Below are 27,242 nucleotides of genomic sequence, written 5' to 3'. Positions count from 1 at the left end.
GAGGGACTAGTATTTCAAAAGCTAGATAAAAAAGGAACACACTGATGGTTTCACGATTCGTTATTAGGTTAATGGAGTTTGACATTTGACTAGTATTTAAATGACAGTGTGTGAAAGGTGAAGAAGGATGGGGATGGGGGGATTAAAGTGTTTGTAAGACTATGGAAATATGTAAATTTGTCTTCTTTGTGTTATATTTTAGTTTGGTGCTTATTTATGTGGATGTTTGTTTTTTCCATTTGTTTTGTTACCCTCACACTTGGGTTATTCCAGATGCTCGCCTGAAGCAGGTAGAGTGTAAGAGGAAACCAGTTGCTTTTAGAGTGGTTAGTTGGTGTGTGTTAGTGTCTTGCATCTCATAATAAAGTCTACAAGTTGATGGATACATTTTATTCCAGCCTCATGTCATTTGTTTGAACCCATAAATGACTGGTGGCCAAAGCGACAGTACATCAAATATAACATCTGCCATGTTTAAGCAGTCATTTAATGACTGTTTTGGAAAAAAATGACATCTTTTCTTCATGACTTGTACAATTTTTAACCTGTGCTGTTGTTGGATCCCCAGACCACAGGCTCACTCCAGTCACTCCAGAATATGGACTCTCCACAGGCATCATCTATTCTGCTCCGCACTTGCAGCTCATATCGGGAACTGCTTGAGGGCAAGTTGATGCAGTATGGCTGTATCCCGGCGCTAACTTTAGAGAACTGGAAAATCAGATGGAGTTAAAAAAAAACAAAACATAAGAATGGAAGTTAACAAGGAGAGACAAAAGAAATTAATGAATTAAAAAGGATGAAAGAAACTTTTTTCCAACCTCCCAGTTGTTGTTGTTTGTCCTGAAGCGGACCTCACTCTCCACACAATGTAGACGAGCAGAAGTGTGGTTCCAGTAAAACCACAGGTTAAAGTCTGATCCATTGAGGACAGTCAGGTTGGTTGGTGGGTTTAACTTGACTGGAGAAGTATACAAATAGGCAATAACATGAGGAGGCATGCCAATTTACTTTTATGGCAGAACACTAACAGAAATTTTCCTTTAAGTTACTGTGTAAAGTGTAAAAAACGTCCCATTAATTCTAATAATGATCCCTTCATTAACTGATTTATTGTTTTAAACTCAAAGTTATGTTCAATACCAGGTTATAAGTATACCTTGTTTTTTAAGCTCGTGACCCTTCTCAAAATTATCATCGCCATATATCAGTTGAGTTCGAAATGTTTTGAATCTATCTCCCGAATCTATCTCCTGGTTACATCCAATGTTCATGTTGTTCTCTGTCAAATAGTGGTTGCATATTTTCCATTGGTCATTGCCCAACCTGTAGATGAATCAAAAACATAACTAATCCAACAAAGAAAAGCATGCAGACATATCATATTTAGATACAATCAATATGATCTTACATATGACGTAATCTAAAGTTTAATACTGTTTGTTAGGAATAAACATAAAATAAATTAGTGATAGGAAAATGTAAGCCATATGCCATCTACACTTAATGAAGCTTGCGCAGCAGGCCTTTTTGTCATGATGTTCTGTGTTGGCAGGCAGGATGTAGGAGCCAAATGCAGGACTCAGAGACTGAATGATAAAATAAAGGCAGCAGCTTTATTGCTGGAGAAAAATCTTAACATGAAACACAGGAAAGCTAAACTAGAAACGCAAACATGAAACTCAAACTAAAGAAAATGGGAAACAGAGACCCTGAACATTACCATAAACTCAGAGGAACCCCACAGCATCAACACGACACAGAACAAGGAACACACAGAGCTTAAATACAAGAGGCAGTAACGCGGGAAGGTGTCAGGATTTGGAGGTTTTACTGGAAAGCTCTATCAGGCACCTGAGTTCCTTGGTCTCCACCCCTGGGCGGAGCCATAAGCTCTCCTGCAGTCCTGCACACCTGAGGCTGATTCTGGGTAATCAGGTTGAGGATTTAAGCTCCACTCAGACTCTCCTTCACCGCCAGTTCGTCAACGACCTCACTTTGGTATCAGCGCTAAGGTTTTTCATGCTCTTGCTACTTGTCGCTTACTTTGGTTTCCTGTGCTACAGTTTTCCATTGCCTTCGACCTCAGCTCTCCTTATATTATCTGTGCATTCTGGAAAAACACAAAGAACCTCACCTGCCTGCCCTCCAGCCACCACTCACCACCTCGGACACAGCAGAACTCAGGTCCGCCAGCCTTTGCCACTACTCACTTGGATTCTCACTGCCTCTCCCTCAAAGCCAAGCTCACCCCGACTATCAGTAAGCATAATCAGTCATTACCACCTCCACTAAATACCCTGCGCCTGCTGCCTTCTTAACCTCGTTCTCTTTTCTTCCCGGACGCACCTGCTCCATCCCTGTTGCAACTTGCCAATTCCCCATTCACCCTCCACTGACCCATGGCCGCATCATTAGCAACACTTTGCAACGAATTCACCTTTTGACTAAATAATAAAACGCTGTAAAACGTACGAGCCGTCTCTGTTGTGGTTCTCTGCCTTTGAGTCCAGTTTAGCTATTGGCCTGTGGCTACTGTGACAGAATGGGGAAGCAGGAGGGAACACAGCTGGGCCTAATCAGACATAACGAGACCGAGGGGAAGCAAAACTGAATACAGACTGTCAAAGTAAAACAGAAAACATGAGACGGTTCACAAAGACGCAGACTAGACAGTGAGACCTGGAAAAAGAGGCACAGAGACAAAAAGTAACCAGATGTGGAACACAGAAGGTAGAGAAAACTGAAACTAGAAGCTAGAAAAAACAAATTTAACATGAACAGAAAACCACCAAGAGAAATCAAAACCATGAATAACGATAATCAAGGAATAAAAATTAAAAACAAAAATACTAGGTTGTAGACCCAGTGGCTTGACACTTATTTCCAAAAGGTTGGGAATTTGTGTAAAATGTAAATAAATGGGGCCACGTTGACCACTGTGTAGCATCTGCTCTTCTTTTAACAACGGTCTATAAATGTGAAAGGTTTGGACTGCAGGCAGGCCACTTCAACACCCAGACTCCTCTATTTACTTCTTTTATACTCAATCATATTCCAGACCTGTTACCCAGTTAGCTGATCCAAATGTTACAGCAAATGTTTCTTTTCGTACCATTTACTTTTCCAGCCTTTTGTTACCACATCGCAATTTATTTTTTAACTGTGCTGTTGCCATCAACTTCCAAATGAGCTAATACTTATCTTAAAATTAAACTTTTTTTTTTCTCCGTTTGTTCTATGGTTTGTTGTGAATAAAATATAGGCTAATGAGACCATTGCAATCAGTTTTTATTTTCTTTTTACACAGCATCCCAACATTTTTGGAATTGGAATTGTAGTTCAAAAAAGTTAGAAAATGTCTTTAATCATTAATGCTAAGAGTAAAATAGATTTTCATCACATCTTTCACTCAAGTACAACATTTAATTATAGTCTGATTAACTTCAGAAGACATTACAAAGAAGGGTTGATGCTATTATCAACAACTACGCACTTGCTGTAGAAGGTGTAGTTGACCTCAGGAGTCCCGATCTTATTCCATGTGCAGGAAACATAATCCAGATTCACCACCAAGCAATCCACATCTGTTAAAAAACATGATAGATTTGAGAAAATGATTTTTAAAAAGTGATAAAGGTTAGACATATCAAATCTACCTTACAGCAATAACAGTACAGTCATATACTCACTACCTTGCTCACTAAACACTGAACGTTGGATAGACGTGTCGGTCCATTCCATCACCATTCCCTGTAGTTTTATTAGTTTATGAGGGACTGGCATTTCAAAAGCCAGATAAAAAAGGAACACACTGCTTTCACGTGATTCGTTATTAGGTTAATGGAGTTTGACATTTGACTAGTATTTAAATGGCAGTTTGTGAAAGGTGAAAAAGGATGGGGGGAATTAAAGTGTTTGTAAGACTCTGGAAATATGTAAATTTGTCTTCTTTGTGTTATATTTTAGTTTGGTGCTTATTTATGTGGATGTTTGTTTTTTCCATTTGTTTTGTTACCCTCACACTTGGGTTATTCCAGATGCTCGCCTGAAGCAGGTAGAGTGTAAGAGGAAACCAGTTGCTTTTAGAGTGGTTAGTTGGTGTGTGTTAGTGTCTTGCATCTCATAATAAAGTCTACAAGTTGATGGATACATTTTATTCCAGTCTCATGTCATTATTTTGAACCCATAAATGACTGGTGGCCAAAGCACGGAGATTTTGCAAAGTGACTGTGAGAAGCTGGGGACATTTCTGCTCCAAATCCACCGTACAGCTGCTCACTTTTGTTTTAGCGTCAAGAGTCTGCACCATCTTGGAGATGTCCGCTGATTACTCTGCATTTCTTCACACATAGCTATTATGATCTCGTCCCGTTACAGAAGGAGGCGTACTGTTCCAGGCATACATAGGTGTAAATAGACCTACAGAAAAATTAACTGGTAACCTGTATAAAACATATCCTCCACTATCTGGAAATGTGGGACTACAGAACCAGTATTAAAATTTTACATTGAAAAGTCGTCCAGAAAGACCACATTTGGACTATGGACGTCAACACTAGACAATCAGCAGACTTAAAAAAAAAAAGACGTCACTTTATGTTACATTAAAAAAACAACAACAACATAATAGCTCTATTTAAAATGATCTTACCAGGGCTTTTTTTAGCAAACACAGGTCCGATCAGACAGAGAAGTAGAAGCAGTCTGGCTGGCATCATGGCGCACTAAAACCAGGATTTTAACAGTAGAGGTTCAAGTTTACTTCGACCTCTGACTGTTGCTGTTTGGTATGGAGGACCAGAAGAGCCACACGCATCAAAATAAAGAATTTTGTTCTTCAATAATGAATTGTGCCATAAAATATTCATTAGTAAATTAATTTTGTATTTATTTAACTGAAATATTACTAAAGTAATTTATTATTAAATAAACTAATTTAAAATAAAAAATATTTGTAAATCACTTTTTCACAGTTAATACTTCAAATTGATTTCGCAAAAAAGAATTAAACCCTTAATAAAAATGTAATTTAAAAACCATTTTAGAATTCCAAATAAAACAATAGATTTTTAAAACCTTTTTTAAAAATACAACTTTAAAAAGAGAAATAAGTCAATGTATTCCCAAAAAGTTGATTCTCTTCATCTGGATGCAGCATCAGTGGGAGAAACGTTTCTTCCCTCATCCAATTGACTCAGCTTCACTCATCTCAGCTGACTGCAGGTTTCCCCAATCTTATAAATTGAACATTTGCACAATGACTGAAACTAGCACCACCGGGCTGTGAGGTGAGTTTCTTGACCATACATCAACAACCACTGATCAAAGACTGTTGATCAATAGCCAGGAGTGCCATTCACAGAGAGTTGGGGAATGGCTGCAATCACAGCATTGTAAGATGGAGAAAGATGTACCCCATCCTTGATTCAGAGATGGTCTTTTTCTTTTCACATAACCCCAAACTCCTTGTGTTTTAATTATCTTAACAGAAGAAAGAGAAAGTAGAGAGAACGTAAAATCTGTGTTAACGTTTTTAATATTTTTAAGGGTTTTTTTAAAGGGCGTCTTTTATATTACAGGTATAGCTGTTGGATGCAAATGCAATGCTTCAAGTCAAAGACATCTGAGGTTTTTTACCACAATGAGACAAAAGTGAAGACAAACTCTCATTTGGCACAGGTGTGACACAAAAAGGTCTCAGTTTACTTTGATGTTCCTTCTTATTTGGACAAGTCTGTCAATTATTTATACAAAAGAATATTAAAGAATCCCAACCCTTTTAACAGGTCAAATTAGCTGAATTACTACTCATCCGTAGCACGAGATGTCATAACATCTCGTGCTATAGTTTTGTGGGTTTCCTGTCAGAGGAAACTGCTTTCAAAAATATAGACTGAAACGATGAACACTGACATTTGAAGTTGGACTTTTAATGTCCTGTAAAATAAGCATAGTACCTCACACAGACAAGGTTTTATGCAATCTTTATTGAATAATTCGCTGGGCACGGAGTGCGAATCCAGTTTACTCCGTCCCCATTACAGACAATTAGACGTGGAAGTAGTGATGTTTTAGTTTTGTGAAAAAGTGAAAAATGGGTTTCGTTACATTACCATTCAGTTTGAGGGTCACAACAGATAATATAATATATTTATTGTTCTCACGTGGTATTGGACGGGATTATTTTAACAAAGGACATTTTGCCTGATAATTATTTTTATCCTCCTGTAACTTTACTGAATAAAGAGCTAAAACCTCCAAAGTTGCAGGAGTAGTTAGTTGCTATAAGAAGTGTTTGTGAACTAAAAATCAAGAATGTGGGATACTGTTTATCCGTGATTTGGAGAGCCCAACATGTGCTCCTGACGCAGGGGAAACGAATTCTGTCGGGGATCCCTACCTTGGGACGACAGCTGTTGTGCAGGTGAAGCCAAAGGCAAGATATTCTTCATCATTTTTTCTAGTCTTTGTCTTGGAAGGAAGTTGGTTTGGAAGCATATTTGGCGATGCTTCAACCTCTGCTTTGCGTTTGTGTGGGAGCCCTTTCAAAAAAACCTTTTTTTTCCTAATTCATACTGCGGTCCTTCTAGAGGGCGCGCCCCCCACTTTGGGAACCACTGCTTTAAACTCACACATAGCACCTTTCACTTGGTCAGTGTCCGCGAGTTCACAAGTAGACCCACGTCAGAGACTTTACCATCGATTTTGACATTTGTTTGCCAGCTGCAGCAGTGTGGCACTTACTGATTTCACTTTGTGAGTCTATGTCTGTGTTTCAAAATTATAATATGTGGTTCTGTTTAGACCTACTTTGACTGGAACCTAACACAAAGGGGAGTTTCAAGTGCTCTGGTCTGTGTTTATATGTCTGTCTATCAAAACAGTGACGTGACCAGTGTACTTTCAGCACGGTACAATGAGTCCACATTTCCTTATCTGACAGAAATCTATGAACTTTCCTGTTATTTCTGAAATTTGTTAAGTAAATGGCTGCCAGATAAATACAAAAATGACAAAATTAGTTTGGCAAGTGATTTTAGACACTTGTCATTCTTCTCTGGGGACAGACAAAATGTACGTGTCCAAACCAGCCTCCCCTCTCTGACTTTGTCTCCAAATATTAACTCTGCAACGATCAATAATCGCACAGTGTCAAAGTATATCATGCAATGCAAACTTCACGTACACAGCTTCACAGAATACAGGTAATGCCTTGTTATAAAGTGTGTGTGTAGACGTGTGATGTTTTATTTAAAAAACAAAAACACAAAAACATAACTAGCCAAAACCATGGGATTTATTTTCCAACCTAACACATTAAAAGTCAATAAATACAATGCAATAATATACAACAACTTAAATAAGCGCTCGCGAATGAGCTAAAAGGTTTTCCAAGACCTTATGTAAAAAAATAAAAATAATGGAAATGATTAACAGTAGAATGTGCTGCAGTTAAAATCACTGAAATACACCAAAAGGAGGCATGTTTCACAATTTGTGTTCTTCTTGGGCAGTAGTGCAAAGATCAGTTTGATTTTTGATGCTGCAGAAATTCAAAAACTTACATCACGGAAGCAGAGAGCTGATCGCTGCACCCTGATTAATACTCAAGAATGCATATCATCGAAAGTATGTTTTCAAGAGTAACTTTGTCAGCACTTCATACCATCTGTCTTAACAAAAAGTAAAAGCCTTTTATTAAGATGGAGTACTATGTATCTGTGAGGTTAAAGGTTTCAAAGAGATATTGAGGTCAAGTTTATTAAACTAAAATCTGTAGTCTGAGGTTTTATTTAAAAGGCTAAGCTCGAGTGTAACTGATTAAATGCCTCCAGCAAATATTGGGGTTCTTCTCACTGGGAACTGTTGTAAACCCTTCTAATAATCACTGTCACCAAGCAGGAGATGTATCAGTGTAACAAAGTCCCGATAGTTTGGCTCAGGCAAACCTAACCCTGGTTCACGACCTGCTTAGTCAGAAACCTGCTGCACCTCCTCAGATGGAACTTGGGAGCTGGAAGAGGTCAAGGGGACGTACAGATCTTCAATGGACACAGAGCAGTCGGTTTGGTTGGTGCTGACAGAGGAGGTGGAGTCGTCAGAGTTCATGCTGTCAGACTGGGAGATGTAGTTGTACTCACGCACAGGGCAGACCTGCTCATTGTAGCTTGCTTTAAAATTCTCTTTTAGACCTTTGGAGAGCTGAAACCAGTCCTTAAAGAAGTGGGGGAAAAATCTTTACATTAATTTGACAAATAAATGCAACAAACTGGATTTTTGAGTCACAATTATTTAATGGGTAACTCCTTCCCCAGAACTCTACGCTGAAAAATCATTTGAACACAAGAGTATTTATATTTTTAGCCATTAAGTGGTGCTGTTCTCAGTCTACTGGTTCACCTCTTGATCTGGACAATTTAATGACTATTAAACTGTCTGCCAGGACTTCTACAGACATTCAAGGTTCCCAGAAGATGTGAACTAATGCCTTGGTGCTCCTTTCTACTAGTACTGAGTGGACTATCATGAATCGTGGCATTATCATTAACATCAAAGCACTGTGATACCCAATACGGTCTCACACAGCCACTAACATGCATATTTATTACTCTTCATTTTATTCTTTTAGTATCTTAATTAGTTTTCTAGCTTTAGAAATCTAGTAAGAAATCTTGTGTGACTGGGAATTGGAAGGATAAGACAGACCTCTGGATGTTACTAACCTCAATGTCATGAAGAATCGGGGATGGTTTGGGAACTGCAGGGATCAGGATGATTTTGAGCCTGTATGGGAGGTAGGGACACTGTTACTCTCATTTTTTCATAACAAGAATATTTGCATTTACTTAGTTCACGCTAACACCTCAGCACTGTAGCTGAGTGGGGCTGAGCTTTCCGGATCAGGAATCCGAATGCATGATGCAGGACATCCAGTAAAAGTCAAATTTGCATTCAGAGTTCGTACATGGATTGGTAGCACGCAGAACAAAAAACTCAGGCAAAGAGCAAAGAAAACAGATGACAAGAAATTAAAAGGTCAATCAACAAAGAGCAGGCTGGGGCAAAACGCAAGAAGAGGGAAAAGAATGCATTCGGGAAAGCTCGAAACACCAATGTTTGGAAACCCTGACTACAGTAACAACCTGGAAACAATAAGCAGACTGGATACTTTAGCTGAGGTAAAACAGGAAAAAAACAGGAGGTTAAAACAACCAAGACACAAATAATAGGTGATGTCTGGGATGGATGAGGGGGAAGTGTTGCTGTGACTTAGCTTATGTCAGCCAGCATCATCTGGGGTTTTTAAGCCTCGGGCAGAAAAGCCTATGCATGTCTTAGAGGTGATAAACCACATTCCTCTCTAAGACGTGTGCCAGTGGTCCAATGGTTCACTCACCAGAGGCCCACCAGCACTGTTTGTGTTGAACCCGTTTGGGACCTAACTGAAGGTAGAGGCTTACAAGTAGCAATGACATGGCGACCCTAACCCTAGTTTTGGTGATTAGTCAGTATCTTGAGTAAATTCCACAGAATTTGAGGAAAAAAAATCTTGTGCAAACACTTTTTAAGGTCATGAACACAGTGGGCATTTGGGTTGCCACCACATGCTGGTTCCAATTCTAATCTATGGTCACAAAATCGCATGGCACACCTAAACTGACTTCGTGGCACATGTTGGATCTGTGTCTGATCATAGATCAATCATCTGATTTATGAAAGAACCCACCTTTCACGTTGCAGTAATATCACCACCAGCAGCATGAGGGTGATGGCACCCACCACATAGAGCAATGTCATCCACCCAGGCACTGAGTCAGAGTCTGTGAGGAAGAAAAAAGAAGAATATTAATTGTATAAATCTTTTAGCTCTAAATATTGGGTCACGCATTGCTAGGAAACATAATTTTGAATTTTAACCAAGCATGTTGGGGTCAAACAGTAACTGAAATAAATCTAAAGTTCTACACAAACATAAATTTTTATTTCTGAAAACTACAGAAAATAAGTCAGCTATACATAAGAAAAAAACATCTGCCATGTTTAAGCAGTCATTCAATGACATTTTTGGGGAAAAAAACGACATATTTTCTTCATAACATGTAGAATTTTTAACCTATGCTGCTGTTGGATCCCCAGAACACAGGTTCACTCCAGTCACTCCAGAATTCAGACTCTCCACAGCCTTTATCTATTCTGTTCCGCACTTGCAGCTCATATCGAGAACTGCCCGAGGGCGAGTTGATGCAGTACTTCTGTATCTCGGGGCTAACTTTAGAGGACTGGAAAATCAGATGGATTTTTAGAAAACATAAGAATGGAAGAAAACAAGAAGAGGCAAAAAAAGAACAATGAATTAAAAAGGATGAAAGAAACTTTTTTCCAACCTCCCAGTTATTGTTGTTTGTCCTGAAGCGGACCTCACTCTCCACACAATGTAGACGAGCAGGAGAAGTTTGCTTCCAGTAAAACCACAAGTTATAGTCTGATCCATTGAGAACAGTCAGGTTGGTTGGTGAATTTAACTTGACTGAAAAGATACAGACGTGTAATAACATGAACAGACATGCCAGTATACATTATATGTTAAGGCCTCTTTCATGTCAGAATACCCACAATTTTCTTGGAAATTTTTTTTTAGATTTAAGCTACAGTGTAAATAAAAAAAAATCCCAATAATTACACTAATTTTTCCATCATTATTTTATTTGTTATTTTAAATACAGTTATGTTCCATGCCAGGGTAAATACATACCTCGGTTTTTAAGTTCATGTGTCTCCACAAATCTATCCTTGCCATGTACCAGTGTGGTTTTAAAAGTCATGAATCTGTCGCCAGACTCACATGGCTGGATACATCCAGTGTTCATGTTGTTCTCTGTCAAATACTGTGGGCAGCTTTTTTCTTCCTTATTGAAGAAACTGTGGAGAAATAATAATAATAAAAAAACAATCACGCAAAGTACAGAGCCATATCTGCTTTAGTATTCATCATGACCAATGATATGTTCATGATATGTTCATCATTTATTCAAAAATGTGTTTTTTTTTATTTGTAAGGGCTTAGCAATTAAATATGTTTAATTGTTAAGTTTATCAGAAAAAGAGAAGAATTTTCATTACATCTTCCACTGAAGCACAACCAACCTAATTCTAATCTGATGAATTCAGATGACGTCACTGAGATGTCCCACTGCTGTTATCAGCGGTTACCCACCTACTATAGAAGGTGTAGTTGACCTTTGGTGTCCCCTTCTTATTCCAGGTACAGGAAACATATTTCAAATTGATAATCAAGCAATCCACATCTGTTAAAAATATGACCAATTTGAGAAAATGATTTTCAAAAACTGATAAAGGTTAGACATATAAAATCTACATAACGGTACAGTCATACACCCATGACCTTAAACTGACTTTAATTAATTTAGATAGCAATTATTTTTATATCAAGGTACAACAACTCAGGTCCTTTCTTCTTAACGGATTCGCTGTTTTAAGGAAGCTGATCAAATACGTATTGAATGCCAGCCCCGCGGGAGATAATATATGTAGATCTGCCAAAAACAGACTCACTGACTATTCAGACACTTGTACTCAACTTAAAAAAAAATGTCATCAGTAAACTATAATTTTTAATAACTTGGATCTTGTTTAATTGATCTTACCAGGGGCTTCTATGGCAAACACAGGTCCGATCAGACAGAGAAGTAGAAGCAGTCTCGTCGGCATCGTGGCGCACTAAAACAGGATGTTAAGAGTACCTTTGCAACTTTACAACTCTGACTGTTGCTGTTTGTCTGACGTAACTGAGCCGACCTTTGCGGTATTGTTTCTCATCAGTTCCTGTAGTTAGACCAAACACTGTGATGATTTATCACTTCCTTGTAACATAATTAAAGTTGACCTCAGACAACGCCTTTGCGGACCAGGAACAACAATATTCAGAAACTAAAATATATTGTAGGCCTGTTGTATGTAACCTACACTTACAAAAAAAATAAATGAATAAATAAAATAGTAACCTATAATGCAATAATGAAATATGAATCAAGTTTTGGCTATTGTTTGTAATAGCCATCTATTATCTATCTTAGCCTTTTAACAAAAATAAAGACCAAGTAGCGACAAGACTTGTGTCTTACAGGTATTGTCTGAAAAATGTCCAAACAAAGGCAAAAAAAAGTTACTGAACAAAGTTGTCTAGTACGTGTCTCAAACTACATGAAAAACACATTTCTGACCGACTCTGTGGTGACATGGTGAATAGATATAAATACTGCAGGGCTATATTTACTCATATTCAGAGCGAGGGTGTCAGCATGCCATAGTAAGAGAATTAATCTGAAAACTCTGACTTGGATCTACGGGCTATTTAAGCAGTGCTAATCTGCTTTGCAACACCTGTTAGGCTTTGCTAACGTGGCGCCGTGTGTGTGTGTGGAAGTGCTGTGAGAGAGAATGAGTAAGCCTATAACTTACTTCTTTTAAATAATTTAAATAATTTAAGCATCTTTCTTTTCTTTTTTTTTCTTTTTTTTACTGAGGGAGGGGGGGAGGGTGTGACCTGCTCAGCCTCTTGAAAAAATAGCCTTTGAAAAAAGTAATAAAAAGAGAGCAACGGTTACTTTTTTAAGTGCGGAACTTGAAAGAATTTGCTAAAATATTAACAGGCCACACATGTTTGTGTTAGTATTCACCCCTCCTCCTTTAAGTAGGTATAAATTATTGTGACTTTATCCTGCTTTAATGTAAATTCACTATAATTTACAAGTTTATTATTTTTTTTAAACGACGCCATTTTTTCATGTCTATTTTTAGTGTATTTTATGAGTGGATTGATTGTGCAACCTTCACGCGTTTATGTGTAACTTTGCCCTTCACACTGCTTAAGCAACGTGACGAAGCTTTTATTTTGAAGAGCCGGAAGTCCCAGTGTTTTGGTAACGGCAAGGAAGGACCTGTCATTTACCCTGGTCCAGCTAATTTCTAATCTAATCAGCTGTTTCCCGGCAAAAAAACAGCACTAATTTAACAACAAATGTAACTGTTTGGTCAGCGAGACAAAATGGGATTCACACGGAGTCGCTTTCTTGGCGGTAAGCCGTCGAAAGCGCCGCTGCTGCTGCCTTTTCTGCTCACAGTCCTGCTCGTCGGGAGCCAAGGCGACGGCGGTGCGATGGACAACGGCGCAACTGAGAGGATAGCAGAGGAAAGCCACCGACAGGACAGTGCCTACCTACTGATATTCATAATGCTCTTGACGCTCACCATACTAACCATATGGCTTTTCAAACACCGCCGATTCAGGTTCCTGCACGAAACAGGGCTTGCCATGATCTATGGTAAGGACACCGAGCTAGCAGTCATATCAGTCAGTTCATTAAACGTAGCTTTAATGCTAGCTGAATAATTTGACAGGTAAATCTCACGTATCTTGGGCAGCATACTTCTAATCAGAGTGATATCCCTAATAAAAAACTGTTGCAACAGAATACACGATAATGGGTAGTGTTTTGCAACAAAAAATGGCAAACAAATGACTAGAGATGGGCCCTATAATTCCTATTTATAGCTATTAAAGTATCCTTTCCTTTCAAAATAATAAAGCTCACTTCTGTAAGAATAATTCTCCTATCAGTATTGGTTGATTCAACAGTTTTAAATGCAATCTCAGCCTAATTTCCTCCTCAAATAATAGTTAACTTCAAATCCTGTGCTGCCTGTTCTGATTTCACTTGCTCTTTTCTCTTTTTCCACTTTCCCAAAGGACTGTTGGTGGGTGTGATCCTGCGGTTTGGCATCCACGCCCCCCAAAGCATGAGCGACGTGATTCTCGGCTGTGCCGTTAACGGCAGTCCTGCCACTCTCTTGGTCAATGTCAGCGGACGGTTCTATGAGTACACTCTGAAGGGGGAAGTCGGACAGGGCAAAGGTCACCAAGTGCAGGACGATGAGATGCTGAGAAAGGCAAGGGAACAGATGGTGGAGGGTTGAAGTATTGGCTGTTTAGTGTGAATGTCTCACACTAAACAGTCAGTTAAGCGAGACATGTATGTCTTATAATGTAATGAAAATGGCTGGATGGCAATTAAGTGCCTAACTAACCTACATCTTACTGCTTTCCTCAGGTGACCTTTGACCCAGAGGTGTTTTTCAACATTTTGCTGCCTCCCATTATTTTCCATGCGGGTTACAGTCTGAAAAGGGTAAGAGTGTCAAAAGGTTTTATAGAAAGATTTATATAAGTATCTGTTATTAAATATATAGCTGTAAGGGTTTATATTTGTTTTGAATGTTTTCTTTTTAAGATTATTCATTTGTTCGTAGCCTCTTTCTTAAAATAAACACCTGCTCTCTGTCTTTCTCAGAGACACTTTTTCAGGAACATCGGTTCCATCCTCGCCTATGCTTTCATCGGAACAGTTATATCCTGCTTTGTTATCGGGTAAGTCAAGTAAACATCTCTGAAATTAGCTCAGAATAGTGCAGAAAATCTTAAGCCATGCAACGATAATATTGACAATAGTAACTTAGATTTATATAGCTGGTTCCAAGGTTTGTGTAGCGGAGGAAAAGGTCAGATAAATACTGGGAAGCAAGAGCATGTAGGCAAGGAGATAGATCTTTTAGGAAATATGGGACTTTCCCAGGAGCTGGTGTGGGTAATCTGTTACTGGGACTTTGTACAAGTTCTAGGAGCTGAGTTCTGAAGATAAAGTAGTCCAGGCGGGAGGTGATGAAAGCATGAATGAGGGTTTTAGCTGCAAAGTCTGAGAGTACTGGCCACAGTCTGGAGATGTTCTTCAGGTGGTAGATGGCAAATTCAGAGATGGATTTAATATATGATGTGAATGAGAGGGTGGAGTCCAGGATGACATCCAGGTTGCAGACTTCTGAAGATGGGGAGGGTGAGAGAGAGTATCCACCCACCTTAAGGTGCAAATCGGCCCGGTACATACCACACTGCAGACCTACATGTGATCAGATTGTTGCTGAATAGTAGTGGTTTGAGTGTTTGTTTGTTTTTTCTCTCCTAGGCTGATCATGTATGGCTTTGTGTCCTTCATGAAAGTCGTGGGGCAGCTTGGTGGAGATTTTTACTTTACTGATTGCCTCTTCTTTGGGGCCATTGTTTCAGCAACAGACCCTGGTAGGTACCCACATCCAAAATTAACAGAGAAGATAAGCATCTGATTCCATTTTCAACAGCTTTCCTGTTATTATTTAGATGTTTTATACTCTTTATTTTCTGTGTCTCAGTGACAGTCCTCGCCATCTTCAATGAGCTAAAGGTAGACGTGGACCTCTATGCTTTACTGTTTGGGGAGAGCGTCCTCAACGATGCCGTCGCCATCGTCCTCTCCTCGTACGTATTACTGACGCACTGAAGCATCGGTGCCACATTAACGAAATATTTTTAATGCCCGTCACAAAACAATAAGTTCTTTTTAAGAGATATTAGTTGATATAATTGGTGCAATGTTTCTTTTTGAAGCTGTAGCAGTTTAGGCTCAATCTGCTGGGGCTTTTTGCTAAAGTAATTCCATTTTGGTGAACAATTCAGCTCAAACTGTTGGAACCTCAGTTAAATCTGAGTTAAATTAATTTTTATGCAGAAGAAAAACTGTTAATTTTGTGTTTGATTCCTTCAGTTGGGCTCCCAATAGTGCCAGTTTTTTCATATTCATTACAGACAGAAAGAACAGTTACAGTTGTAATCATAATTTCTAGTTCTTTTCTAATTAGTCCCATAGAACCTGTGCTTGAATGGAGCTAACTGTGGCAGAAATGGCTTTTTTATATTGTACACGCATTAATCATACTAACATCAGTCCCTGTCATTTCACTGCTTACCTGTCTCCACCCATCTGTGTCATTCATCGCCTTGCCCGTACGTACGTATGTATGTAGTGTTCTCCTCCGCTTCGAAAAGCTGGGTAGGCATGGTGCTGGAGCTGTGCGCTCCGCAGGAAACGAGAGCTCACTGTTACCTGAGGTGGCCGAGGAATGGCTGGGAGAAAACCAGACAGTGACTCCTCGGTGGGTGGGTTGGTCAGGGGGACTGCGTGGTTTTTGCTTTTGTTAATATTTTAGAACCTCAGACCTTAGAAGGTAGGCTTCAGGATCATCCTTCATCACCCTCCCTTTCACTCCTGAGACGCTGCAGCCCTTTCATATCCATTCCTACTTTTATTTTGATTTTTAGATCACTCACCATTTCTAGAATCACCAGGAAACCCTTTATTCTTATGAAGTTTTTAGTCATTTAGGCTCATTAAAGGTTATTGCAGAATATTAACCTAATAGAGTTGAAATGAAGCATGCAAGACCTTTTATTTTTTCATTTATGACTGTAAAACCCAACTCCACATATTTGAAGTCTTTGCAGATATGTCCAAATCATAACCAAGTGCATCTGAATTAAATCAGATGAGACTGGTAAGAGAAGCCATTCTTGGAGTTGGGTTGCTGCATTTGTGATTTCATTCCTGACGCTATTTTGTGAGCATGTGTTTGACCAGCTTCCCTTTTCTTAGTGAGGCCTTTTTTGTAGTAAAGCCCCACTTCCTTTTTTCTTCTAAATGGTTTTGCGCGCATGCTCTCTGTCTTCCCTGCAGCTCCATTGTGGCGTACCAGCCTGCAGGCGACAACAGCCACAGCTTTGAGGCCATGGCCATGTTGAAGTCCTTCGGCGTCTTTCTGGGCGTCTTCAGCGGATCTTTTGCTCTCGGTGTTGTTACAGGAGTTGTGACCGCCCTCATATCCTTTCACTTGTTTCTTACCATGACATATTTTACATTTACATTCACAGGTGTGTGCAAAAGGTAAATGAATAACGATACAGTTTCTCCCTGTTTCCAGTGTATTAAAGTTGCCACGCCTCCTTGTTCGGTCCCTTAACTTTCCATCACGTCACCAAGTTCACTAAGCTGCGGGACTTCCCCTTGTTGGAGACGGCGCTCTTTTTCCTGATGTCCTGGAGCACATTTCTCTTGGCGGAGGCCTGCGGGTTCACAGGTAGACCTGCAACAAAGTCTCTTGCATGCAGTTGTAACAACACTGCCTTCCGTATTTGATTAGCGGCTGCAGCAGTGTGGGAGATAGTGGTTTCACCTTGTGAGTCTGTGCGTGTGTATGTGTGCAGGCTTGGTGACACATGCTTTCACTGGAAACTACCCTGAAGGAGTCATTTAAGTGCTCTGTGGAGGCACAGAGTCTGTGTCAGCTTATCTGTGTGTTTCTTAGGTATTTCTCTGTGTAGTATTTTGCAAAGATAGGTCAGGTCTGAGAACTCATCGGTCTTCACAAGAAGACATCTGATATCGATCTTGTGTTAGTCTGAAGCTTCATTTAAAACACAGTTTTTCTGGGGAGCGTGTGGCATGCTGCGATATGATGGATTTGAAGGAGTTTTATCACTTGCTGTTCAAGCATTTGCATTAACACCAAAAGATTATAAATATCTGTTTGGACACTAATAATAACATTTAGAAGTTTTGTTCTCCTAAACAGGAAGATTTAGATAAGGACACAGGCTTTGTTTGCCTTCTCATGGTGCCAGTTATCCAGTGTCTAACTGAAGAATTCACTTTTGTCCCGTCAAATAACAAAACAGCAGCAACAACAATGTCTATTTAGTCTGTCTCTCAGTAGTTTCCTACCCGTCTGTGCTGACTGTGGCTCTCAGATCAGTTCTCTGGATAGTGAGTAAAAATAAATATATACAGTAAGTAAAATAAATGCCCAGTTTTCTAAAACTGCAACTTACTGCGTACAGTTTGTGGGCTTAAGATACAATTACTGTGTTTCTGATGATGAAGAAACATGTCAACAAATACACGATACACACACACACACACACACACACACACACAGTGCTTGGTAATCGTTGGATTTTCATCTCTGGGTTTGACTGACAATAGCAGAACCGCAGAATCTCACCAAGCTTGAACCAAGATTATCGACCTACCGATTGCTGATGTGGGATGACTGTGTGTTCTTTCAGGTGTCGTTGCTGTGCTGTTCTGTGGGATCACTCAGGCCCACTACACCTACAACAATCTCTCACCAGACTCTCAAGACAGGACCAAACAGGTGAAATGCAGTATAACTTATATATTGTGCTTGATCCCATTGTTTTAAATTCATTTTCAAGCAGCAATTGTTGCTGCGCTATTGCATTTAAAGATCTGGTTTGCAAAGAATTACATCTGTGAAATATCTTGAAAGGAAGGATGATTCACAGCTTCTCTGCTTCTTGGGCATTAGCGCAAGCTTGGTTATACTTTTTGCTAAATTTGCAGCAAGTTCTGAGAAATCCACGAGCTGCTATCATTTATTCACAGAAACAGTGAGCTGATGGAGCTGATGGAGCTGATGTGGCTGACTGCTTCGTGTCCTACAAACTCAAAGCTCTGTGTCTTCTGTTGAAGCTAGGAAGTCACAAAGCTGCACGTTCATATCAACTAAATGTTAATAACTAGTGACTACAATCATCAGTATCAGTTCATGATAATGCAGGATGTTTGTGAATATGAGTTTATCATAGTTATGTGTTTCTGATGAGTTAAAGATCATATGACACGCAGAAACTTGTGGTCATCTGACTCAAAAGCAGCACTGAGATAGAGATATGACAAAAAAGTGTCTAAGAAGCAAATGTGGGAAATGGCTTTCAAGTGTCTGAAAACCAGCTTAAAATATTTACGTCGGCACTCCAGGCCTCTTTGAAATGTTTAGTTTGCGCTGGTAAGACAGCTTTTACTTTGAAGGTCTCTTTTAACGACTGCATGGGCAGCAGCTGCAAAGTATTTGCAGAAAATCTGCATCTTCCATGCAAACTACAGTGAACTGCGCGAATCTGTCCAGAGCGAGCACAAGGAGGTTTTTGGTGCCAACAACCTCCATTAATCATTCGCCAACTGGACAGTGAGTACATATTTTCCCTAGTGACTAAAGGTTGCCAGTGGGTCACCAACCAACCTATAGTCCTGCGTGACTGAGGCCTAGGGGAAGACATGTCCAAAACATCAGATGATTCACAACTACATGCAGACCCCTGGTCTCATGCACAGTAAAAGTTCATTAAAAGCTTACGCTTCATTGTAGTGTGCGAGCTGGAACAATGTTTATGAGGGGACTCTGTAATACAGGTTATTGATTTTCACTGCATTCTGTCACTGACAAACATGTTTTGTTTGTGTAGTGGTTAACATGTTTGATTGGCAAGCCCCTGTAGAACAGGCGCATCAAATGTAGCTTCATAAGAAAATGTGACAAGCATTTTTTAAATGACCTCTCCCGACCTCTGGGTCTTCCAGAGTCGTCATTTTATGGTGCGCAAGAATATTTTGGAAATTTTTAAACGTTTCAAATAGAAGGAAGTGTAAAAACTGGGGAAGTAGCATATATAAATGAAATTCAATATCCGCTTTTCTCATCCCCTTCAGTTGTTTGAGCTGCTGAACTTCCTGGCAGAGAACTTCATCTTCTCCTACATGGGTCTGACGCTCTTCTCCTTCCAGTCGCACGTCTTCAACCCTCTCTTCATTGTCGGAGCCTTCGTATCCTTTACTCTGCTGGTGGTTAAGGAGTCAGTGCCTCTGCGGGGCATCAGGATATATGATGAAAACCTTTTGTTTCATGTGCCTTGAAAAATATTTTGATATATATTTATACCATTACAATTGAACATCTATTTCATGTTTAACCGAGGCCAAAAATAACATCACGGACACAAGCAAATCAGCATATCAAAGCTTAGTCACCGCCGAGCTGGTGTTTACGTCTACGTGTGATTATTTTCCATTCCAGTGTTAGAGTTCCTGTGTTGTGTCCTTGACCTTCCTGCGCTGTGTAGGTGGCAGTGTTTCTGGGCAGGGCTGCAAACATCTACCCTCTCTCCTTCCTCCTCAACCTGGGCCGCAAGAACAAGATCGGATACAACTTTCAGCACGTTATGATGTTCGCAGGTACATTAGTATAAAGCCGTTTATCAGGCTTGGACTCAAACCTTGTTTCTCCACTTAAACCTTCAGTTATATATGTCAACGGTTCATTAAGTACGCTGAGAAAACTTTTGGAACTGCTCATTAGCATTGCTACATATACCAGCAGTCGGAGAAGCAGAAACACCCACACCACCGCACAGCACATGAGCTTGCCAGGAAATAACTGAAGTAGTTAAGCCAAGAACAGGATGCATTTATTATTAACTTTTATTAAGTTAATAATAAACAGACAAAAGGTACACTGCCGCACTTTAATGGGGAATGCGCACAGGAAGAGACCAGCAAAGAGGAACGTTAATAAAGTTCAGTGACTTGTAGAGCTATTATAGTTAATATTCATTAGGTGTGGTTTCAGTTAGAGTGTCAACGCTGTGATGGTTTGCACATGTGCAGAAGAGCACTGGTGGATATATTGGACAAAGCTATGTTAAAGATGGGGCTTCCAGACTTCAAGACTTAAGAGGAGGGTCACGGATGTAGTGAAGGAGGATATGGAGAGGGTTGATGTGACAGAGGGGGATGCTAGAGATAGGGAGAGGCAAATAGTGCGCTGTGGCAAGCCCTAAAAGGAAGGAGGATTTTCCGTTTGTTTCCACAGTGGGTGTACATGTTTCAGTTTTGATTCTAGAAGAATTCCGTTGAAGTTTCATTTTCATTAGTCTGAGTGGGAGTTGTGTATTTTATTAGCATATTGTTGGTGAATGTAAGAAAGAAGTTCAAAGGGTAAACTGCTCACATTCACAGAGAGGCTGTAGTTATTTACACCAAAGCCTCTTTAGACTTAATGAAAGTGACAAAGACCGAAACCAAAGGCAACTTTTTTAATACTTGGTCTCAGTTTACTTTTAGTTGACGTCGGTCACCTGCACATCTGGAGCCTGAAATGTCCACCTTCAACCAACGATCAGCTACACATCACTTAATATGTGAACGTTGCTCTGGTTTTTCCAGTTTTTTTCACACTACAGGGCACCTGCTTTGTTTCCCGCAGACTTAACCTAAACCTGACCTTGAACGGTCTTCTCAGAATGACTTGCTTTCTTATTTGCTCATATATGCCTATGTATCCACAACATGAGCAATAATTAATAAAACCTTTTCACCCATCCCTGTTTTATTTTTTGTCTCCTCTAGGTCTGCGTGGGGCGATGACCTTTGCACTTTCCATTCGAGACACAGCGACGTACGCCCGTCAGATGATGTTTTCAACCACGCTCCTGATCGTTTTCTTCACTGTGTGGATCTGTGGTGGTGGCACCACACCCATGCTATCTTTCATGAGCATACCGTAAGCCGGCCTCCGTGTATCTTACTGTTTGTGCTGCATCACCTCCGCTGAACTTTGTCAAAGTACATGTTTTTGTTTTTTTGTTTTTTAGGGTGGGTGTGGACTCTGATCAAGACAACACTGTGAGTTGGTGTTGAGTGTCGTATTAATTTGTCTGATTTTGTGATGAAATAAAAATGCACGCCATGTCATTATCATCCTTCTGCTGAACAGAATTCAGGCGCATTGGATGGGTCACAGCGGAGGAGCACCAAACACGAGAGCGCCTGGCCTTTTAGGATATGGTACAACTTTGACCACAAGTATCCTTTGAGCCTGATGCGTTCACCTGTGGCCACCAGAGGGCGCTCTTTACAAACTTCTAGACTATAACAACAGGAGGTTCAGAGATAGTAAAATATATATCATCACTCTATGTTTTATATCGTGCTTTTTACAAAGGTGTTTTTAAAATGTTAAACCTTTTACTTAAACATTTCAGCTAAAAAAATTCTAGTAAACCATGAAATGTGTTTTAAGTTTCACAGTGATGTTGTGAAACAGAAATATTCCTTTACTTGCTGGGGTTGAAAACCTGGTTGAGTCATTATTGTTACAGCTGAACCAGACTGCTTTAACGTGGTTATATTGTGCACTCCTTGACACGAGCTTGTTCACCAGCTACCTGAAACCCCTCCTGACCCACAGCGGTCCGCCTCTCACTGCTACTCTGCCTGCATGCTGTGGACCGCTGGCTCGATGCCTCACCAGCCCACAGGCCTATGAGGTTTGGACATGAAAAAGAATTATGAGTTATTCAGATTTACAGGACTGTGTAAAAGTCTTCAGCCACCTCTCATTTATTTATATTTTCCTTCTAAGGAGCCAGGCTTTCTTGTAACTTTTTTTTCTTTGAAGTGCTCTTTGAGAAAATAGTTCTCCAGACTTTCTGAAGGCTTCTCAAAGTTTTTCTTTCGACATTGGCTGCTTTTTCACTCCCTTTTTTCCAATAAAGTCCATGTTCCTGAGCATTTTCAGAGGAACGTTTTTGTTGTTGTAGTTGTTCTTTGTTTTTTAGTACACTTAAAAATTATCTATGAATTATTCCACCAGAAAAAACTTACCTAAACTAAGAAAACTTGGCAAACAAAAAGATTTTAAATTGTATCTTTAGGCAGTCTGTCACAAAAAAACACTATTTGTTCCCTTTTTTTTTTTTTTAGTTTAATCTATAGAAAAAGCCATTTGACAGGAATAAGCTAGTATTTCTGTGCCATGTCCTTTAAAAAATATCAGAGGATACTGAAAATTTGAGGATTAAAGAAGTGTTAACTCTAAAAGAAACATCTAAAGCAGATACGTAGTATCTGATAATCATTTTTTAGGAAATAGAAAAGAAATCAATAAAGACCTGACTCAGGACCTGAGACATCCATCTGGACCTTCAGTTGATCATTGAAGGCTCATCAGTAATGGTCTCAGTGGAAGGGTGCCTGACAAGAAGCCCTTCTTAAGGAAGACTGACAAGGAGAAAAGGCTGAGTTATGCCAATTACACATAACTGGACTCGAAATCAGTGGCAACAGCTCTGATGGAGTGAGGAATCCAAGTTTGCAAACTTCCGTTTTAACAATATGTATAGAGGAGGTCAGGAGACAGGTACAACAGTGAGTGCTTACGGCCGTCTTTAAAGCACGGTGGAGGTTCATGTCATGTCATGGTTTGGGGCTACATTTCAGCAAGTGGTGTTGGGGATCTTATCAAAATTGATTGATTGAATTATGAAAGCAGATCAGATTTTGATCTACTGGCAACAACTTCATTTCTCAGCATGACAATGATCCCAAACGCACTGCCAATGGAGTAAAAAAACACAATAGAACACTTTCAGTCATGGATTGGCCTCCCCAGAGCCCAGACCTCAACATTATTGAAGCAGTGTGGGATCATGTTGTCCTTCAGGAAGCCTGGAGAACTGTTCCTAAAGACTATAAAGAAATAACAGGAAAGCTTCCTAGAGTTCAGGCTGTGTTGAAGAATAAAGGTGGTCACACCAAATATTGACTTACTCACTTACTGTACTTCATGCACTTTATTTCCATGCATGTTTTCACATGTTTCAGTAAATCGCTGTACCGATTTCCCATTTTCCCTACAAAATATAAAGAAATAAGGCATGACTCACGACTTTTGCACAGTACTGTACATGCAAACTTACTCATGCTGATCGAGGATAATTCTTGATTTTGATTAAGTTTCATGTAGAAGCATTCATGGCCGCCTCTTCTCTTCCCGCTCACCAGAATGAAGGTCAGCTCCATGACGACGACTCTGACTTCATCCTGAACGATGCCAGCGTGAGCTCCATGTACGCCGACGTCACTGTCAGCACGGACGCGTCCGGATCCCGCACCATCAACCCCAAGCACTCCTCCACCACCCGCGCCGGGTGTGGTGTAGGTTCTTTCGATGAAGGTCTGGATCACGAGCTCTCCGTGGCAGAACACGAAGTGGCGATCCGGGGAACGCGGCTGGTCTTGCCCATGGATGACCCAGTGGAGGCCCCGACTACCGTCACCCTGCCTCCACCACCCTCCCCCCCGCGCTCTGAACCTCACAGGCACAGACTGTAAGAAAGCTGCCGCTCTGAGGACGCAGTTTGTTGTTTTCAACTTAAAAAAAAAAAAAAAGAATACACACCATACATACAACTGATCAAAATAATGACATATTTAAAAAAAACAAAAACAAATATGAATTCGTCGGGATTTTCAATCAGAAAGCACAGATTGATTTTCTCACCACCAATCTATCTAACATGCAGTTTTAAAATTGTTTGAGCTTGATTTCAGTCGGGATAACTGTGACACTGAATGTGATGTGAGGTACTTTTAAATCAAGAGCTTCTCGATTTTATAGGTTACATTTCACCCCGAATGAGGAGGCTTCATTTGCTCCTCTGTTTATCCCACACTGGTGATATGGCAGCGCTCTCTAAACCTAGCTGTATACACAGTTCACATTTTTCCAGCTCCCTTTGTGTGTTTCTACCTAAAGATAAGCAGCACGCATAACACTGAAGGGCGTTAAAGCCCATCTACACTACAGTTTGGTAACTAATCCCACTAACATATCCACAGACTGGCTCACTTTAACACTAGTTATTGTTCCCAGAGTTCATCAGCAGTTCAAGGATGTGATTAGGAGATTATCAAAGGAGGAAGCAAACAAAGACCTGAGCAGAACAAACAGGCAGGTACTGATTAAAGAGAACGAACTGCATCCACACCAGTGCCCAGGAGCATCTCCACCGTCTTAGATTTTAGCACTGCCTCTAAATCAGTCTGTTTACGGTTTGATTTATTTATGTAACATTGATTTATTTAACAAAATGATTTATTTATATACTGATTCATTTAGTTTATTTATTATCTATTTATTTGTATTTTTGTGTGAGATTTCTTTTTGGTGAAAGGCTCCTATTACGACTTTTTTCCGAGGGGTGGAGGGCGTAATAAAAACGCTACAGATTTCTTCACAGGTGGAGGCGATTATTCCTTCCTGGACTGTATGCATGTTTAAAAAAATGTCTCCTTTCTGTACTGTAGCAGAAGCTGTAACTTTATATTTGGAAACTAGAGCTTCCCTGTGTGCGTATTTTACATTTGTGTGTGTGTGTGTGTGTGTGTGCATGAGTGAGTGTGTGCACGTGTGTGTGTGTGTGTGTGTGGTAGTCTGGCCAAGTATACTGATATGGTTATTAGGGCTAATATTAGTTTATTTCTGGATTTTCTGCCTCCATCTGGTTGAGTTTAAAAAAAACAAAACAAGCTTCTATGTGTTTGTGATGTCTCATCAAAGAATACTGACAGCTGGCTGAACTGTTATGAATTAAAGTGCCTATTCAGAAGCTCATTTACTTAATGTAGATTTGTACATATTTTGATTTGCTAACATGCAGTAAGGTGATTTTTTTTTTTTTTTTTTTTTGTATGATGTAAAATCTTTTCGGCTGATTAGGCCATTCATTGACTGCCTGTGGTGTAACTCAGTACATTCGGTCCTAAAGAGCCCAAAAGAGTGCAAATGATATAATAAATAATATTGTGCTTGCATTAATGGATAGAAACACACATATTTTTCAAACGTAGGCATTCTGTGATCAAAGTTCCTATGTGAAATTTATCAAAACGCTTATGTGACATGTGAAAATGAAGTAACAATGAGCGGATTCTGAATGTTGAGGGGACGTTACTCGAGCTCCCGGATGGTGTTGTTCCCTTATTTGGGAACCAGGCTCATCAAATATGTTCTGACCTCACTGGGAGATGTCTCCTCAGATAATCCACACCCTTGTTTGTGCTCACCAGGCCCGTCTCACATAGCTACAACTATTTTGATGCCTAAAGAGAAAGTCGGTCAAAATTAGACCTCGTAAAAAAATACATGGGTTTGAATTGTGCCGAGCTCCAAATGTGTTGTCTTTTTGATCTTCGAGCAGTATTGAGGTTTGAGATTCTTACACAAATGTGGACATGCACCTCTTTGAATATTTGAAATATAAAAATTTGCTTGTGGAAACTGTGTATGTGATTGTTACACCTGCAATGGGTTGATAAGTGGATGTTTTAAAAATCTTGGAGATCATCATTTCAGATGAAATTAATTTTTTCCCTGTTTAGTCCTAAAGTTATTAACAATGTGTTTTCAGTCTGACAACTTGTGAGTTCTACTGAAAGTAAATAAAAATACTTTTAGTGATATTAAATGGAATGGATTTTTCTGTTTATACACACACACACACAGAGTCATGTGAAAACTTTGTTTTTCACATGACTCTGTGTGCAGTCCTGTTACTGAGTCACGGGCTGTACTTAGAACCACCTTTAGCACCAATAACTTGAAGTAATTGTTTTCATTCTCTCACGTCACTGTGGAGGAATTCTGGCTCGCTCTTCTTTACAATGGTGCTTCAGTTCATTGGGATTTTTGGGAGCATTCATTTATGCACAGCGCTCTTTATGCACAGCATTTCAATCAGGTGGAGGTCTGGGCTTTGACTGGGCCATTCCAACCCTGAATCTTTTCTTTTCCAGTCATTTTGCTGTAGATTTGTTGGTGTGCTTGGATCTTTTTCTTATTGCTTGACCCAGCTTGACCCAAGCTTTAGCTGTCAGACAGATGGCCTCTCACCTGGCATACAGAGGAGTTCATGGAGGACCTCAAGGTGCTAGAGCCTGTGACTAAAGCAAGCACAGATTGTCACCCCTGAGCAGTGCCTGGCTGCTACTTACTTTTCAAATTTCTATGGAAGCAGGAAGGCTGTTCTTAGTTTTTCCACAGCATTTCTGTTCACATGACTGATGTACAGTATATATGTGCATGTAGCAAGATTTATATTCTCAATCCTCAGCTATATGAAGAGCAGGATGGGACACCAAGTATGTTTAATATATATATATATATATATATATATCATATATGTGTGTGTGTATATATATATATATATATATATTTTTTTTTTTACAATTGCAGTAAGCATCTTCATAAGCGATTAAGTGTAGCTTGCACGAAGTCCTTAAAGGACAAATCAAATGAGATGATTGAGAAATTGTATCTTTTTGATCTTTACAGTGTGTTTAGATTATGTTTATAGAGCTGAAACCAAGTTTTTGTGTGTATTGCAAAATATATGTAGCGTGGCTATGTAACTCTCACTTATCACTGTCCTTTAAAAAAAAAAAAAAAACATGTAATGTACTGAGGAGTTCCTGACAAGCTCCGTGTGTTGTTCGGGTGTGGAGTATTTGAAATAAAAATCTCTACCGTGCAAAGTTTTTTTGCATTATATATTATATTTATAAAATGTTGGCGCCATCATTTAACTAGGTCGTGGAGAATAAATATTAATTAGATACAAATTGCGTATAAAGGTATAATATTTCTGAGTGAAAGCCTGC

At 39.6% G+C, this 27,242-nt stretch overlaps 3 protein-coding genes across 4 annotated transcripts; 1 reads left to right on the top strand and 2 right to left on the bottom strand.

The window, feature by feature from the left end:
* Nucleotides 1-540: 540 nt before the first annotated feature.
* LOC134637914 (cytokine receptor common subunit gamma-like) lies at nt 541-4,721 on the bottom strand. Its single transcript, XM_063488476.1, has 5 exons — nt 4,655-4,721; nt 3,497-3,587; nt 1,160-1,326; nt 822-961; nt 541-711 (listed from the first exon to the last, which is right to left on the bottom strand). Exons 1-5 carry the CDS (start codon nt 4,719-4,721, stop codon nt 541-543), a joined length of 636 nt encoding a protein of 211 aa, XP_063344546.1.
* Nucleotides 4,722-7,321: 2,600 nt separating this feature from the next.
* Nucleotides 7,322-11,734, bottom strand: LOC134637129 (cytokine receptor common subunit gamma-like). The gene is made up of 8 exons (XM_063487478.1): nt 11,670-11,734; nt 11,219-11,309; nt 10,757-10,923; nt 10,389-10,531; nt 10,118-10,283; nt 9,731-9,824; nt 8,727-8,787; nt 7,322-8,217 (listed from the first exon to the last, which is right to left on the bottom strand). Exons 1-8 carry the CDS (start codon nt 11,731-11,733, stop codon nt 7,975-7,977), a joined length of 1,029 nt encoding a protein of 342 aa, XP_063343548.1. The 5' UTR covers nt 11,734; the 3' UTR covers nt 7,322-7,974.
* A 1,138-nt stretch (nt 11,735-12,872) lies between these two features.
* LOC134636264 (sodium/hydrogen exchanger 6-like) lies at nt 12,873-24,942 on the top strand. Of its 2 annotated transcripts, XM_063486174.1 has the most exons (17): nt 12,873-13,346; nt 13,772-13,971; nt 14,133-14,210; nt 14,373-14,449; nt 15,042-15,154; nt 15,265-15,370; nt 15,916-16,044; nt 16,623-16,764; nt 16,917-17,022; nt 18,011-18,099; nt 19,455-19,568; nt 19,865-19,976; nt 21,150-21,303; nt 21,395-21,425; nt 21,517-21,605; nt 21,964-22,069; nt 23,586-24,942. In XM_063486174.1, exons 1-17 carry the CDS (start codon nt 13,070-13,072, stop codon nt 23,913-23,915), a joined length of 2,253 nt encoding a protein of 750 aa, XP_063342244.1. In that variant the 5' UTR covers nt 12,873-13,069; the 3' UTR covers nt 23,916-24,942. The 2 variants fall into 2 exon arrangements, with proteins under 2 accessions (XP_063342244.1, XP_063342245.1); XM_063486175.1 differs by lacking the exon at nt 15,916-16,044 and having other exon boundaries at nt 12,874-13,346.
* Nucleotides 24,943-27,242: the final 2,300 nt, after the last annotated feature.

The sequence above is a fragment of the Pelmatolapia mariae genome, linkage group LG10_11, assembly GCF_036321145.2.
Source record: "Pelmatolapia mariae isolate MD_Pm_ZW linkage group LG10_11, Pm_UMD_F_2, whole genome shotgun sequence".
In the NCBI taxonomy this organism is placed as follows: Eukaryota; Metazoa; Chordata; class Actinopteri; order Cichliformes; family Cichlidae; genus Pelmatolapia; species Pelmatolapia mariae.
This window is presented reverse-complemented; position numbering and strand designations above follow the sequence as displayed.

What these genes read in the sequence shown, in the direction of transcription:
- LOC134637129 (XM_063487478.1), bottom strand. Translation starts at nt 11,733, where the DNA reads ATGCCGACGAGACTGCTTCTACTTCTCTGTCTGATCGGACCTGTGTTT. An exon ending in GGGATCCAACAGCAGCATAG is followed by an intron (nt 9,825 to 10,117) that starts GTTAAAAATTCT and finishes TCTTCCTCACAG; the next exon opens with ACTCTGACTCAGTGCCTGGG. An exon ending in ATATTACTGCAACGTGAAAG is followed by an intron (nt 8,788 to 9,730) that starts GTGGGTTCTTTC and finishes CCTCCCATACAG; the next exon opens with GCTCAAAATCATCCTGATCC.
- LOC134636264 (XM_063486174.1), top strand. Translation starts at nt 13,070, where the DNA reads ATGGGATTCACACGGAGTCGCTTTCTTGGCGGTAAGCCGTCGAAAGCG. An exon ending in AACCAGACAGTGACTCCTCG is followed by an intron (nt 16,045 to 16,622) that starts GTGGGTGGGTTG and finishes TCTTCCCTGCAG; the next exon opens with CTCCATTGTGGCGTACCAGC. An exon ending in ACTCTGATCAAGACAACACT is followed by an intron (nt 21,426 to 21,516) that starts GTGAGTTGGTGT and finishes TCTGCTGAACAG; the next exon opens with AATTCAGGCGCATTGGATGG.
- LOC134637914 (XM_063488476.1), bottom strand. Translation starts at nt 4,721, where the DNA reads ATGATGCCAGCCAGACTGCTTCTACTTCTCTGTCTGATCGGACCTGTG. An exon ending in GTTTGCTAAAAAAAGCCCTG is followed by an intron (nt 3,588 to 4,654) that starts GTAAGATCATTT and finishes GTTTTTTAACAG; the next exon opens with ATGTGGATTGCTTGGTGGTG. An exon ending in TCACGAGCTTAAAAAACAAG is followed by an intron (nt 962 to 1,159) that starts GTATACTTATAA and finishes ATACTTCTCCAG; the next exon opens with TCAAGTTAAACCCACCAACC.